The 15,471-nt window shown below is 44.7% G+C and overlaps 2 protein-coding genes across 2 annotated transcripts in view; one reads left to right on the forward strand and one right to left on the reverse strand.

Annotated features, from left to right (window-relative positions):
- Nucleotides 1–15,471, reverse strand: part of LOC120899703 — a 425,694-nt gene that overhangs the window by 389,189 nt on the left and 21,034 nt on the right. The window contains exon 4 of the mRNA XM_040305822.1: nucleotides 5,860–6,887. Within this exon, the coding sequence (XP_040161756.1) occupies nucleotides 5,860–6,855 (996 nt within the window). The 5' untranslated portion in view covers nucleotides 6,856–6,887. The remainder of the gene's footprint in view (nucleotides 1–5,859; nucleotides 6,888–15,471) is intronic.
- LOC120899707 lies at nucleotides 14,201–15,085 on the forward strand. Its single transcript, XM_040305831.1, has 2 exons — nucleotides 14,201–14,709; nucleotides 14,777–15,085. The coding sequence occupies exons 1-2, from the start codon at nucleotides 14,466–14,468 to the stop codon at nucleotides 15,016–15,018; spliced, it is 486 nt and encodes a 161-aa protein (XP_040161765.1). The 5' UTR covers nucleotides 14,201–14,465; the 3' UTR covers nucleotides 15,019–15,085.

Genomic DNA, 15,471 nt, shown 5'->3' on the forward strand with positions numbered 1-15,471 from the left:
TACGTACGGATAGAGATTTTGTGTGACTGCTGAAAGCTTTACTGAGTGTGTGTGTTGGGTGGAATTCACATTCCAAGCGTTCGTATGACGATGACCAAAGTGACTATTAGATTTCTCTTGCGAGGCACAGGTACTGCCGCATCTCACAACTCTTCCACAGCACAGTTAGTTTGCTATTCTATTGCATGCAGTATAATTTTATTAACTGGTGCTAACGAACGCTTTTAGCTGTTTTTAATGGAAAAGATATGATCTCGGGCGAATGGTTGGTGTGTGTTTGCTGTGTATTCCACCAGATCGCACGTGGTGTGTTCGAAAACATATGCTTTTGATGTGCTTTTAGTAAGATCACTAGGGGTAATGTGATACTAGAGCTTACATAGAGATGATGTCAACCCTTGCTAATGAACCTTGCTCACGGGGTTGCTTCAAAATGAACAATGATAACAAAAAGCGTAAGCCATTTTTCAACATTCAAATCGGCAAAAGGAATTGAAGAACTGTAAAACATTGTAAACTGTACCAGATGAAGCATTGAGAAATGAGCAATACATCGCGGGACAAATCCAAAACGACATTGGGGAACTACTAAAATTGGGATATATAAGTGCAACGACCATGAAAATGTGCATACATTATCTTACACTCATGTTTTATCAGAAAATGTGTTGAAACTTTTAAGTTTCCATTGATTTTTGTGTTTTTTTCATGAATGAAAAACATGATTTTTTTCGTGCGGTTTTGAAATGTTCGGGTAAGACGGACACCTGATATGGGAAAGATGGACACCATGAAGGGTAAGATGGACACCTGTAGAAAAGGTTAGAAAGTGAAGAATTTTACAGTATTTTAACAAATTCTACCGCTTTCCACGTCCTGGTACGTTTATAAACCAATTCTTGCCCTATTGCAACGACGATTCATTCAGCCGTGGTTTTAGGAGTTGTAAGCACCGCTTTAGCCGGTCTCGTAGTACAGTCGTCAACTCGTACGACTTAACAACATGCCCGTCATGGGTTCAATCCCCAAATAGACCGCGCCGCCAGGACTGACTATCCTGCTATGGGGGGAATCAATTAGTCACTGAAAGCCTAAGCCCACAAGTGGGTACAGGCAGGCCTTGACCGACATCGATTGTTGAGCCAAAGAAGAAGAAGAAGAAGAAGAAGAAGAAGCACCGTTTGTAATATATCGTAGAATGCAGCATCTAAAATGTATATCGCGCACTTACAGCACACGTTGCTTCAGCTTACAGAACAACAGTCTAGAACTACCTTTAAGGAAATTACTACGCGAAAAGACCACGACCCCAGTATTTTTGAGGGACTTGTTATAGTTTAATCCATTTTCCACCATGTCAAAATTCAACATTTAATATTTGTAATCCCATAGAATTTTTCATCTATTCCTAAACAATGCCGTATCAATGCCGTATCACTCATATTTTTATTGCTTAAAGTTGTACAAATCGTGACAAGATATTGGATCTCGTGAAGCGCCTCATCAGCGTCGAGCGAGTAATAGCATAACGAATGGCTACTATTTTGACCGCTGATTCATTTCTCGCTTATTTCAATACTTTCTCTAGTTGCCGATTGGTTTATAGCTTCGGAATATTCTTATTTAAGGTATTTGAAGAAATCTATTCATCACCAATTGAAGTAAGAAGTAAAATAAATCAATAAATTCGGTGTCCATCTTTCCCTACAGCAAAGTGTCCGTCTTTCCCGCTTTGGTGTCAGGATGTTTAAACCACCAGAAAACAAGATTTTGTACTGCTTTCATTCTCGTTCTTTCGCCAGTTTTTTCATTAATGATCGCGACAACCCATTCATGAAATAAAACTTCCGGAAATATAAACAATACAAGTTGTACAGCTTAAGATCGGCAGTAGTCAAATTAGATCAACAAGGGTGCACATGATTGAAAATTTATTTTGTTCGTGGATTTAACCAATTTTACATATTTTATGCCAAAAATGTTCTCAAATGTGTTGTTTTACCTTCAGTTTGGATTCTACATTGTTGAATTGCTCGAAAATTACCTTTTTCATGCATTTATGAGAAGTGTCCATCTTACTCGCAGTGTCCGTCTTTACCTACCTTCCCCTATAATATACTGGTGGGCTTATCCCAAGGTGTATAAATTTAGAAGGCTGATTTTTATCGCTTTTGCTACTGAATAAAGATTTTAAGAGTGTTTTGTGTATTCGTCATGCCTTCAGAAAGCTTGTTTGAACAAAAGTTTTCACCCATCCTGTCAAAAAGTGATATTCAAATTTGGTTAGAAAACATGCTATGAGACCACCTGGGCTACATGCACTTTGATTCTGGATTCCACCACGCGATCTCTTTAATGCACCTTGGGATTAATGAAAACATAATCTTATTTTGCCATTTTTTTAGCAGGTACTCGAATCTAATTCTAGATTTGAGGCTAGAATAGTCTAGACTAAAAATTGCAAGCTTGTTTTGTGTGTGTGGTTTTGTATGAAGTATTTACATGTTTTCAGCCTCCTACTGTCAAATTCCATAAAAAGCTGACTAGGATCGTGAAGGGCCCCAATCATGGAAAACCACGAAATAAGATAATTAAAGCCATTTTATACTATATATTGCACACTTTATGACTAATTCATATAAAATAATTACAATCCAAGTCTAATAAGTAGTTTTCAAACGTCTACTTAAGAAACAGCCACTGTAGTGTACTGCCCACTGGAACAAACTATCGACTACATTATTTAGGCAACAACTTGGCTTCGCTCTTTGTCGGTTCACAAGCAAAAACGGTTTAGAAAAAAATCCTAATTAAAGACATTCCCGTCATAGTGGTTTAAGTGACACAACTTTGTCGTGAAAATGCATTAGCTAACCTACATTCAACCATCAAGAGACAAGCACCCCACCCTCCATCCGTACCGTGTGTAGGAGGGGCCTTCTCTTATCTTCCTCGCTGCACGACTGCTTTGTTCCGTGTTGACAGTTCGAACATATTCTTCTTCATCAAATTATTTTCAGCTCCATCACCGGGCTCCATCGTCCAACGCGTCACGTCGTTGGACATGATGCGGATAAGGCATCGTTAGGACTTCTTTCTTTTCCCATCCAAAGTGTGTTCACTTCTTTTTTTGCTCCTGTCCCTTCTGCCGTTTCCACACACTGAAGTAATTTGAAGAATTTTAGCGTAAAATTCAACCTTCTTTCCAGGACCGTCGTACGCTCGAGCCATCTGTTTGGGGGGAAAGTTTTTTTTTTGTGTGTACATTGTGAGTCTGCACCGCTTCCACTTATCAGGCTTCGCCAAACAATGAGCTCCCCGGATACAACGAAGCTACAGTTGTGTATTTTTTGTGAGTGCGTTCTATCTCTCCACAATGAAAGATACGAATGAGAGGGAGCGAAAGAAGGGAAGCAACAAAAAAAGCCCTACAACTCCAAAACATTCCATCGTTCTTGCGCATCTTCCCACGGCACCCTCCCCCAGCAGTCAGTTCAGTAATGAAAACGCAAAAGTCAACCAAAATAATTAATCACCGAAACCGAAACAACCTTCTCCACCACACCTTTGCAGTTTTTGATCCGCAAATTTCTCGTAACGCTCCGATTCCTGACTTTATCATTTAGATTGGATTAATTTTTCTTTCCCGCTCTTAGCAGCAATGGCATGAAAAAAGGCACCCCAGCAAAGGTGCCGGGGACTGGGACGGAAGCTGAAGCAAAAAGAAGTCTAGCGCTACCACCACTCTCTGGTGTCTGGTTCTGGAGGAAATGTCAAGTACTCATCACGGCATGGAGCGGAATGTTCTGGGTGGTGGATCCTACAAACTTTCAACCTCCATCTTCAGCAACATTCCTCACCGAGAACGGAGTTTCGAGAGGATAAGCAACATACCGACGCTTTCCGAGGCTGGCATTGAATGGGAGATTCTTTTCTTTACCTTCGCCTTGCTATACCTTTTTATTCCACAGCAAAAAGGGGAGCAAAAGGCATTGGTGAAAATTTTCATTGAAAAGCGAAACCTGACGCCATGTTTGGTTTGCAAAAGATAAAAGTGATACTTCTGTCTGACAGTAATAGAGGTTGGTGGTACAGCTTGGTGCGTAGAACAGAAAAACGCCAATTCAAATAAAAATCATTAAGAAACATTTCTATTTGATGATTTCCTTTTTGTTAACCCTCGCTCAAAAAATCAACAAAATCCCACTAATACCTCTTCCCGATCTGACAAACGAATTCATTTCGCGGGCAATTATAGGCTCACTCCTAGCCATCCGACCCTTGTACTCGCGTCTGTCATCACCCTGCAAATCGTGCGCCTTGATTTGCTAAGCTCATTAAAACGCCACCGAAATCGGAAGAACTCACTAGGACGGCGCGGGAAGGCACGAGGATTAGCTCTAATGAACGGTACTCCAAACAAAAGCATTTTCCAAAAAGCGCCACGGCGCATTGCGCGCTTTCCACGGAACCTGCCATACAGTGGATCCTCCGGCTTGACGGGTATAAGCTTTCCGGGAGGATTATCACGATTAGATTGGGGAAGCCGTTGGGACACACACACTGCCACGAGTGTGTGTAAGTAGCACGTTTCTCAGATGGTAATGCCGGTAAGGTTGTTTGTTTTTGGCCACCTACCGAAGGCATTGAAAAGGACTGAAACATTGACATTGAAAGCGACTGTTGTCACTGGATTTAGCACCAGCGATGTTAATTCCAAATTGCTTCTTTTTAAAACGAGCAATGGGCGGACGGTGACAGGGATGGATTTGAAAGGTCTGTACATTTTTGGCGCTTGGCTCTTAGATCTTGGGAATAGGAACGAGTTCTTTTTCAACGGATTTTGAGCCATGTTAAGCAAATTTTTAACACATCTTAGAGCAAGTTGTAATACAACTTTGATAAGATGTTTGTACTTGTTTCTCTGTTCTTCGTAAAAATTGAATCGAGTTGATTATCAAATATACGTAGTTAGTGATTCGGGAATATGCTTCTGATGAAGAATCAGTGAGTAGTAAACCATCTATCTATGATAGTATATTTAAACTAGATTAGATTTTAATTTATTGAAACAAAAAAACTTGTTTTCGAAAAGAATTTTTAAATTTTCGTGAAGTCTAGTGATCGTGAATTTAATAAAACCTAAACATCCTTAAGTTTGATTATAGCTGATGAAAGTAACAATTACTCAATTAAATATTTTACCAAAAACATCATTTTCTTCATCATTAACCATGTGGCATATTCGTTTAATACTTCCTAGAAGTTGACAAGAGTATTATAAAAAGTAAATACACTGAGTTCTTGATAATCATCAGATACCTTTGAAGAACGATATAGCAATCAAAATGTATATTCCATTATTTATTCAGGTTTTAGAGCAAACATTGCATACAAGTAAAAATCTCTCAGAAGGATAACCTCATTCATGGAACAGGAAAATCCTCAACAACCGAGGTCCTTAAGTTATAAGAATCCGGAAAAATTTTATCTTGGAACCATTGATTCTCCTATCAAAAGTATTACAGTTTGACGCAAATACTTACAAGGATGCTTTAGTCAGTTCAATATCGGAAGCGAACCATTCGATCCCGTAAAATACATTTCAACAATAACAACTCGAATGATCTGTCATTGGTTGCTCGGTATACGCTCGACATTCATTTGACAATGTTGAGTAGGGTTTTTACGGATTGGAAATGAAGCTGACAGTGTTGAGCTGGCTAGACGAACACTGTAAGTTCAGCTATATATAACAGAGATTCAAACAAATATAATTGCTCCAAAATTGCCTAAAACTAACATCGCAAGCGTGAATGACGTGATGCAGCATCAATTAACCTAACAAATTTCACTTACCTTTTTGTTATCGCGAAACTTCAACCAGCCGGACACGATTGTCTGATCACCTGCGAGCACATCACTTGCCCCACTAACACTAACACCTTGATCCGTATCTTCCATACCATCCCCACCGGCACCAACACCACCACCACCACCTCTCGGCTCACCACCAGGTGGGCTACAGACAATGCTCCGTGCCGGTGATGAAAACACTCCCGGCTCACCCAAAACACTCTTCGCCGGGCTACCACCGGCTGGGCCATGAAACCCTGCACCTGAAGCCGCATGATGGTGGTATGGACGATGCACAGGCGACGAAAACACTCCCGGCTCACCGAGCACACTTTTGGCTGGGGAGGCAGGATACGCCTGCCCTACCGCAGCCCCAAACTGACGACGCACCGGAACGGGGGAATTTTCACATGAACTTACACCACCACCGCCGCCCGTACCACCGCTGGCAAGTCCGAAATTGTGACGCACTACGTTCTTGCGCAGACAGCTGCTGCTCGTACTGCCGCAGTCCGAATCAACGCGCTTACGCATCACCTGTGGCTCCGCACTGCTGCACACACACTCGGACGCGGCCCGACGCTTGGCCGGTGCCGGTACGGCCGATCCACCGGCACACTCGCACGGTTGCTGCTGCAGAAAGCGGCGCGAGACGAGCGGCGAATCGAACGCTTCCATCTCGCTTCCCTCGCGCCGACCGACGATCGGTGTCGATCGCTGATCCCGAATCACGCCCTGCAGCTTGTCGAGCCGCCTGTTCGGCAGCGGAGACGATTTGGCGCTTTGCGAGCCGCTTTCGAGCAGCAGCAGGGCGGCCGCATGGTGCGGCAGATGGTGTGCGGGATCGTGTCGGCGGGGCACGTTGGGCGAGTTTTTGCACGATTCCGAACCGTGCAGATGTTGCTGGAAGGTGGCGGGCATCCCGATGGAGCACTGTGGATGGTCGGTGCTGCGCTTCGGTGCCGACGTTATCGGTGGTGCTTGACCTTGGTCGGCCATTTTGTGTTTTGTTTTCGTGTGAGTGGATGAACCTGCAGGTAGAAAGATCGAGATAAAAGAACGAAATTCGATTAGAAGGTGAGCGATGATAGATTCAAAATATATTACATTTTAGAGTTGTTGGTATACGAATGAAAGTTTGCGAGAATTGACTTGTTTATTTGTTTTGCTATTTATTAATGCATGATTAATTTGAAGTGCAATATAGATACTTCTGAACATCATATTCTTTAAGACCTATTTTCAAAACTTAGACTAAGTTACGGTCGAAATTGTTATTTTTAAGCCATAAAGAAATGCAAACAAATGTAAGAACTAACTTGCATCTGTCAAATACTGGAACATCAAAAATTATAATTACGGCCGTAATCCACCGTCATTTAGTTAATGAATATTAACTTAAATAATTTATTGTACATTAACATATTGTATGGAACGGTAAGTAATCCTCGTAACACAATCAGGAACTTTATCTTTCTAAATTTTTAGATAAAAATAAATAAAACTTATTAAAATGCACAAATAAAACAAGTTTAAAAAAGTAATATATAACAAGCACAGTTTTACTAGATCTCTTCAAATTCAAAATTATCGCACAAGTGTTGAGTTGTTATACCAATAAACCACGAATTGTGTGCATCGACCATCATGTCCCTATTTCTTGCTCATTATACTGACACGAGCAGTTAATTCACACAGACCGATACAAACATGAACGTCAAGCACTGAGTCACAGAACTATCTGATTATTCATTGCTGCATGTACGCACAAGGCTATTGAAGGCTATCTCGTGACACGTTTTCGGCTCCGAATATTTCCCAAACTGCCACTACACATCTTTGCTCTAATTATGACCAATGGATAATTTGTAAGCACACAAACCAGCCTCACTCAAAATGCGGTGCACCTTGCACAGCTGTCCGCAGCCATCGCGCAGGCACTCGAATTTTCTACGTAGCTGGTTTGACATTATAATGAGCGGGGGAAATTTTCTACATCAGCAGCAACAACGGCAGCAGCATCAGCACCACATCCCAGGCTGTGTCCTCCGCAGCACAAAAACCCGCCGTGCCATCCGCTCCGATGCTTAAACGCTGCTGTTTGTGTCCTATTTTGAGCCAATTTAGTTCAATTATTTATCACGGCTTGGGCGGCTCCCGGGGCTGCTTCTGCTCCTGTCGTCCTTCCCCGAAACAACGACTGGCGTTGGGAAGCGTGCACGCATAAAGCGGCTAATTTCCGGTACGATGTCTGCCCCGCCAGCCGACAGTGACCGTCCGGTATGGCGTTCCCGATGGCTGGCTGCCCTGAAGCCTGAACGAAATTATTATGATCAACATGATCCTCGGACGCGGTGCAAAATGCTGTATTTTGCATTCATTGTCCTCCTGGGTGAGGTTTCGGAGAAGGACCGGGATGCATGAATCAAGACCTGGTTAGAGCATTGCGCCGGTTGCGTAGCCGCTGGGAAAATGCGACATTACGTGTCCCGAGTTTCTCTGCCAGCCTCCATGAGGTCGATTTTGGACCTGACTCGCAGCATTTGGTAGTGGAATTGGACATGACGAAAACAATCGGTCTGCTCGAACATTGCCTACCACACAAGCATTCGAAACATTCACGGGTGCCCAATGGCTTGTAGCTGCTGCTGCTGCTGCCGCCGCAAAGTGCTACAAAATGCAATCCACGCTAAAACACGTACCAGAACGACTCATGACGTCCAGACAACAGGCCGTAGACTGGCTGGGGTAATTGTGAAATCTACCAACCATTTAGCGGAGGCTGTGCGAGGAGGTTTTGGAATGTTAAATGAATTTCATGTCCACTGCAGCCAGCATTGGAGGCTTTTGGGTGAACCATTATCGTTGTCATTCTTTCGTTACATCTTGTTTGTGTGATTTAGGACTGTCTGAAGTGTTGGGAAAAAGGGATTGATGTTGAGGATGGAAAGCGTATTTTGTGTTCATTTCTGAAGCTTCAAAGCTTTTCAGGATACATTTGAAATAATATATATGAATCGTCTTCTGTCATAAGACAACATGCCACATGTTCTCTTTTCTGCTATACCACACCTCAACGACACTATCATATTAATTAAATCGCAAAAATCAATCATTCGCGGTGCGAAAGCAACTGTCATTGCGCTCTCCATATTGTACCACATTTTGAAACGCACATCCTGCCCAACAAACATCCCAATCCGACCCAGCTGACGACGTACGCAATCCTGCCCCCAGATCCCTACCCCTCTCTGTCCGCAGCACGCTAATAAACCGATTTCCTGTTTTCTCATCAAAATGTAAATCAGTCTATTTATTTGCTCCTTCAACCTTCAACCGACGTTCGATTGACGTTTTCGGGTAGCAGTGTGGCCGTCACCAATCTCAGCGTTCCCGTCCGCACGCGCAAGATACATTGCAGACGACGAAAGGCGACTAGTGCGGAAGTAAACAATCTCATGACTGCCGTCGAGGTCGAGCGAAGAAAAATGACTTCTGACAGGAAAATCAATACCAATCGCATGTATCGCACACGGAAGTGTCGTCCCAGTTTTCTTCCTGATGCTTCGTCAGCTCTATCTGCAGGTTCCGTTTGGACACGCGCCAGCTTCACCCAGCAAGGGGGATGCTCGCACTCGGAACGCTGCCGTTGATGCCGTTTGGTTTAAAAATTTAAATCAAAAACCGTTCCGTTTTCGTGCAGCAAAGTGACGAACGGAGACGGAGACACGCTGCGCTTAGAAATTCCAATCCAAGAGCGCTCTCTGCGCTATCCGGCTCGAAGGACCAACATTCTAACCTTTTGCGCGGTGCCTTTGGTTTGTCGGTTTTCCTGCGCTCCCTTTCAAAACAACCAACAACGAAAACCGAACCCTCACAACCGCTGGACGAGCGTGGAATCTTCCCCGGACCAAAAATAAACCTTCATTTCTTCGCCCACGGAAGCGGCACAAAACGGGTGCCACCGTTGAATATTTATTTCTATGGATCCACAATCCACTCGCACGTGGCGTACCTGTACCTGTTATACTAACCTGCGGATATATCCCAAAAACCTCGCAAAACCCCTCGACCAAAATGCCAAGGAAAACATTGAAGATATGAAGGAGTTTTGGGTGCAGAAAAAGACCCGGGAATATCTTGCAAAACTTTCCTCCGTGTGCAAACCTGCTTCCAAGTGTCGATCCTATTGCTCAAGCTTTTTTCCGGAACGATTCCAAAATACTACATTCCACTCGCGCTTGCTAGAAAAGGAAACACACTTTTTGGGGAAAACAGGGAAAAACTGTTCCCCGTGAAAGGCGAACGAAGGGCGAAAAGAATAATATGTGTATGTGTGTGGGTGGTGGAAAATCCTCCGGCAAATAATCCACTTGTTTGTGTACCACACGTTTCAGGTACGTGCCTCTTCAATAGATATACCGTGCCGGAAGGAAAGAAGTGTGCTTCTGGGGTTTTTTTTTGCTGCAGGATGTTAAAAAATACCCATCTCCAAAGCAAAGGACCTGAGTTCTGAGTTCGCACTCCCGAGCTGCCCGAATGTGGGACAAGTTACACAACGAATGGTGGAAGGCACAAGTTTATGCATTCAGCATCGCGACCGAGAGTGGAGGACAATCGGACGGAGCAGAAATTCCCCCACACAGAGAATGTCAAAACCACAGCCGGACCGGAGCACCTTTTCATTTCTCCAATAGAGCTAGAGGTAGAGGGATTTCTATCGTTTGTCAAATATTTTTGCTCTCCACACTTTTTGCTTCGAGTGCAGATGGGTTTCTCGAGCAAGATGGTTGTTTATATATCTTGTCGTACGAGATTTTTATTTCTTGCTGCCCTGACGCATTCCAATTTTGATATGATAGTGAGATATGCCAGGATACTTTAAAGGTGAAGTGTAAAATTTGTCTTCAATAAAGATGATATTGGATAAGATAAGAACAATATAAGCACGTGGTAAGGCTTTATTCATTCTTAAAGAATAGAATGCTGCCCGTAGCTCTTACTGGTAGATACAAATTGATCAACACACTATCAAATTAAAGTTCCTGTAGCACACCTCCAACGTTCCCTTGTGAAGCAAAAAGCAATTAATAACACCCAAAAACATTCGTTGCGATTTTGCTCCCTGCACAAGATATTTCATGTCCGTTTTTTTCTTCCCCTTCTCTTGTTCTCTCATTTCCACAAGTCATTCCGACCGGCCCGTCAGTCGCATTAGGCCACACTGCCTTCAAACACGCTAGATATGCGTCCCTCGGCGCGATAGTGTATATCTCCGTACTTGCTAGACAAGCTCGTTATCACTGCCGAACGCAAATCCTTAAGTAGCTGTCAATGCAGTACTCCATTAGTGAGCCGGAGTGGCACATTCGTGCCGTCACGGCCCGTCCAGGCCCGCGCATTAACAGTCACCGTCACGAAAGTTGTCATTGTTGCGGGAGTCGTGCCGTGGGCAATGGGTACGCTTTCATATTCGTGAGTGGTTACAATGTAGGGAAAGTGATAGCATGCGCTACCTGCTTCGAAACCAGACGATGAAGGGTTCCAGCACAATCAGCCACACTTCGGTGGCGCTGTGTCCCTGTCCATAGGCCTTCAATTCATTTTGCCGTTCGCTTGTAATTTGTTAACTACTGTGGAGCTGCCTGTAGAGAGCGAAACAAAACTGAACTCGGAAAGGGAAATGGATTGTGGCGCTCATGACTGTGGCGAACTCCGAAACGGTAGGAAGAAGAGAAAAAAGTAGGTAATCCCTTACAAGCTGCTGTCCGAATCGCTCCGAACATCGAAGGCAATTTTTCCACGCCAATGTTGAATATCACAGCGCACCAAATGACCTAATGTTGCCGCAATGATACGATCTTTTTGCCCTACGTTTCTTGAAGGCGTTGCTTAAGGCATGAGCCTAAAATTAGCATTGTTGCATGGAAACATTGTACTTGGTTTGATCTATCAGGCTTACTCCAAAGATTCCATCGGTCCGCACGAAAAAAAGAAACTAAAGGAAAACGTCATTAGAGGAAGTACAGAAAAATTGCAACTCATCGCCACAGCGCCTCCCGAGCACGCCTATCACCCTAATGGTGGCCGTCATGTTTGGTAAAACTTTTATTTTAGATTACATGTATACAGTTTAGTTCGGGTCCCGGGTGTTCCTTGTTTGGGTAGCCCTCATTTCCCCACGGACCTGACTGGTGAGTGGAAAACTGCAATCGCTTCGCCAGCTAAACCATCTCAGACACCATCAGTGATGACGTGTGTGCGTGTGTGCCTGCGTACTAGTGGGGGGGGGGGGGGGAGGGGACGATTTGATTGAAGGCTGCGGCCGAACTTCTTGGCCGGACCGAACAGGGCCGCATCCGGCCCTGTGTCTTGATATATTTACTTACTTTACGAGCTGTCAGAAAGTTTATGGTCATAAATAATGGCGACGAAACGGGTGCACGGAGCGTTTTGATGGAAAATCCGCACCCACCGCACACGGGCTGGTGACCCGCTGGGACACTGCTGGATACGGAAGGGAGGCGTTGGAGAGGCAACAGACCCCCGCAGGTCACCCGGAATGATGGAATTACGAAGGGTTTCGGTCGTTTTTTTTTGCTATCTAAAGCATCGCCGGAACAGATATAGAAGAGCGTTACCGAGGAGCAAGAAAACCTGTCCCCGTCGCAGTAGTTCTGTAGGGTTGATAAATTGTTTTATATGCTGGGCTTAACAAATTTTAGGCTTCATGTCCAGCAGCACAATCTGACCTGAGTAAGCCGAAAACAAAATTCGGAAAAGAAAAAAAAAATGGAAGAATTGGAAGTTCAATTTCACTTTCATTTGGTCCTATAACTGAACCACTTTGGGCAGGTGATTCGGTTTTACAAATGGGAGATTGTTTTTATTCTCTACGTTCTTACCTGCTGACGACTTTCTGTTCGAATAATAATACCAAGAAGGGATGGAAGGCATAGCAAAGGCACGCTCAGAAAAGGTTGGCCCCTCCATTTGTTATCTGATTTGAGCATTTGCAAAACATTTGGTTTTGCATTTTGCTGTTATCTTCGTAGAAGAATTGTTGGGGAAATCTGGCAAAATTTTCTGTTGAATGGGATTTTAATCCTTTTAGGGTATCTTTAATAATTTAAAACGGGCATGCAGCAATGGAAAAAATGACAAATCCTTTACACAACTTTGGAAATAGAACTGTTCATGCCCTTAAATCTTTAGGTTTTGTTATTCAAGAAAACTTGTTACACTCCTATCCCAAAAGCCAGGCTTTAGTTTATGTATTTATGATATAATTTGAAGTCGCCGCAAAATTCTCATCCACCAACGCTGCACTTTTGAGTGCATGTGTACCAACCGGATGCGGCGTGTAATCAAAAGCAAACAGTAGCAAAGCAGCATAGCAAAAAAAAAGCCAACAAAACAACACCATTCAACGTACTGCATCAGCCGCCCGCCCAAACCATTCTTCCAAGCGCGCACAGTAAACAAACAGCGCCTGCACAGTGCTCCAGCAATCCCTTTATTTCAATTGAAGCTAATCACGGCAGCGGTCTCCCGTGGACGACCTCCGCGCGTACACGGTGCGATACTATCTGTGAACCCTCAGCAAACAAGACCAAAACCATGGGATGGCCTCTGCCGTTGTATTCAATGTACCTTCATCCACTGGGAAGGTACCACAAGATGTGACGATTTTGCACTGCGTCACAACTGCAACTGGGGCAATGTTTTCGAACGTGCTCCAGAGATAAGCGGGGTTGAGGCAGCGCGTGTGTGTTTGTGTGTGTGTGTGTGTGTGTGTGTGTGTGTGTCTGTGCTGGCGGAGGACATCAACATATTGGTCACTTTATGCCCAGGCAGGGAGTCCAAACGATGGGATAAAGTAATAATCTTCATCAAGCATACGCGGCGGGTTCGCAGTGTTGTGCACAGGGAAGGTCACGAGAGCACTATGAGGCAGTCTACGACATGTTTAATGTGTTGAAGAACTCTAAAAATGATAGATCTTTAATGACAATGTAATTTTTTTGCTGAAGAATTCTCCAGTACATTTTAGATCCTCTGATCTTGAATGATCTCAATAATTAAACCACTAGAAATTGGAGATCTTACCCTAGAATGTAAGATCTTGAAGATTTGGAAGAATTTGGAAAAAGCCTAACACGATATTGACATACAAAATCACCCATTTATATTTGTAATTTCAACCCATCTCCTCAAGCATTACTGACCATCTCCAATATCTTCTACATGACATCAAATTATGACCATCACCATGCCCACCATCCGGTCCAAATAAATCCCGCACGCCAATTGACTGCCACCCAAGTGCGGCCGAATAGCAGCGCGGTTGGAACTGGCACGCTGCAACGCACAGTCCCAGTGCCACAGTGCAAAGGGTGGCATTAACAGCGTCCAGCAACGTCCGCCACAGAATGATACCGCCCGACCGGACCGGATGGAGCGGGCCCCCACTGAGCGTGTGTGCTTGTGCCTGTGAGTGTCCATTTCGGTATTAAAATTGATAATCCATTCGCTGGCCCCAGGTCCGCCAGTGCGACTGGCTGTTCAGGTTGTTCGTGCTCGGTCGTACACGGGCGTGCGCAAAAACGATGTGCGTTCACGGAAGTTTAATTGTACCGCTGGTGCTGATCGTGGCGTTAACGCTCGTGCCCGCACTGTCGGCCAGTCCGTCCGGGTCGGTGGTCAAGGTTGAGCAGACGGAACGGAACGGCACTAGCACCGTGGTCTTGGAGCGGCGGCCAGCGCCGGAGTTTGAAGATGTCGCGAGCGCGGATGTACATCACCCGCGACCGAAGCGCCGTACGAGGGAGGAAAAGAACAACATTGAATCAAGTAGCCGCATACGCCTGCTCGGTATCCCGGGACAACCCACTCTCATATGCGTACTCTTGTCGTGCAGGTATATCGCTTTGGGAGTGGCTGAAGGGACGCGACAAACCGGAGGACAACTGCATGCTGATGGCGATCGGTGGTGTGGCGAGCGGTGGCGCACTGACCGGAGCGTTCGTTGGAGCGGGCATTGGGAGCATCTTCACCGGGCCGGGCGCAATCGTGGGCGGCATCATCGGGGGGCTGGTCGGTGTGTTCGGTGGGCTTAGTGTGGGCGCTCGGGCCGGTGCGGTGGCGTGTGAAAATGTCTGACCCCGTGTCTGACCGTTGGTTGCGCTTTTCTGGAGCAATAAAATTCGTTTATGTGGAAAACCAAGGAGCTCTCTGTGTGTGTGCATATGTGTGTACTGTGGTTAGGAAACCGGTGAAGGAGCCACTCAAAGGTTCCAATTTAAAGGTGCACATCGCCATAAAAAATAAGGTCGATAAAGGGCTTTCCCGCACACCTAAATGGTCGCCAACTTTCTTCCTCTTCAGCAAGCGTCGGCAAAAGGGGAAGGCTCTTAAGGCAACAGAAACCATTACAATTCCTGTGTCGCATTTGCCATCCATTTAACCCATTGTTTCTTGGACGTGGTCGTGGTACAATGTGTGCCTGTGTGTGTGTTTATGTGTGAGTGTGTGTAAATTGTGGTCCACATGTGTATGGATGCTTCCAGAGCCGGGCCCAAAGACAAGGGACAAGTGTATTCTTACATAAAACAT

The sequence above is a fragment of the Anopheles arabiensis genome, chromosome 3, assembly GCF_016920715.1.
Source record: "Anopheles arabiensis isolate DONGOLA chromosome 3, AaraD3, whole genome shotgun sequence".
Classification (NCBI taxonomy): Eukaryota; Metazoa; Arthropoda; class Insecta; order Diptera; family Culicidae; genus Anopheles; species Anopheles arabiensis.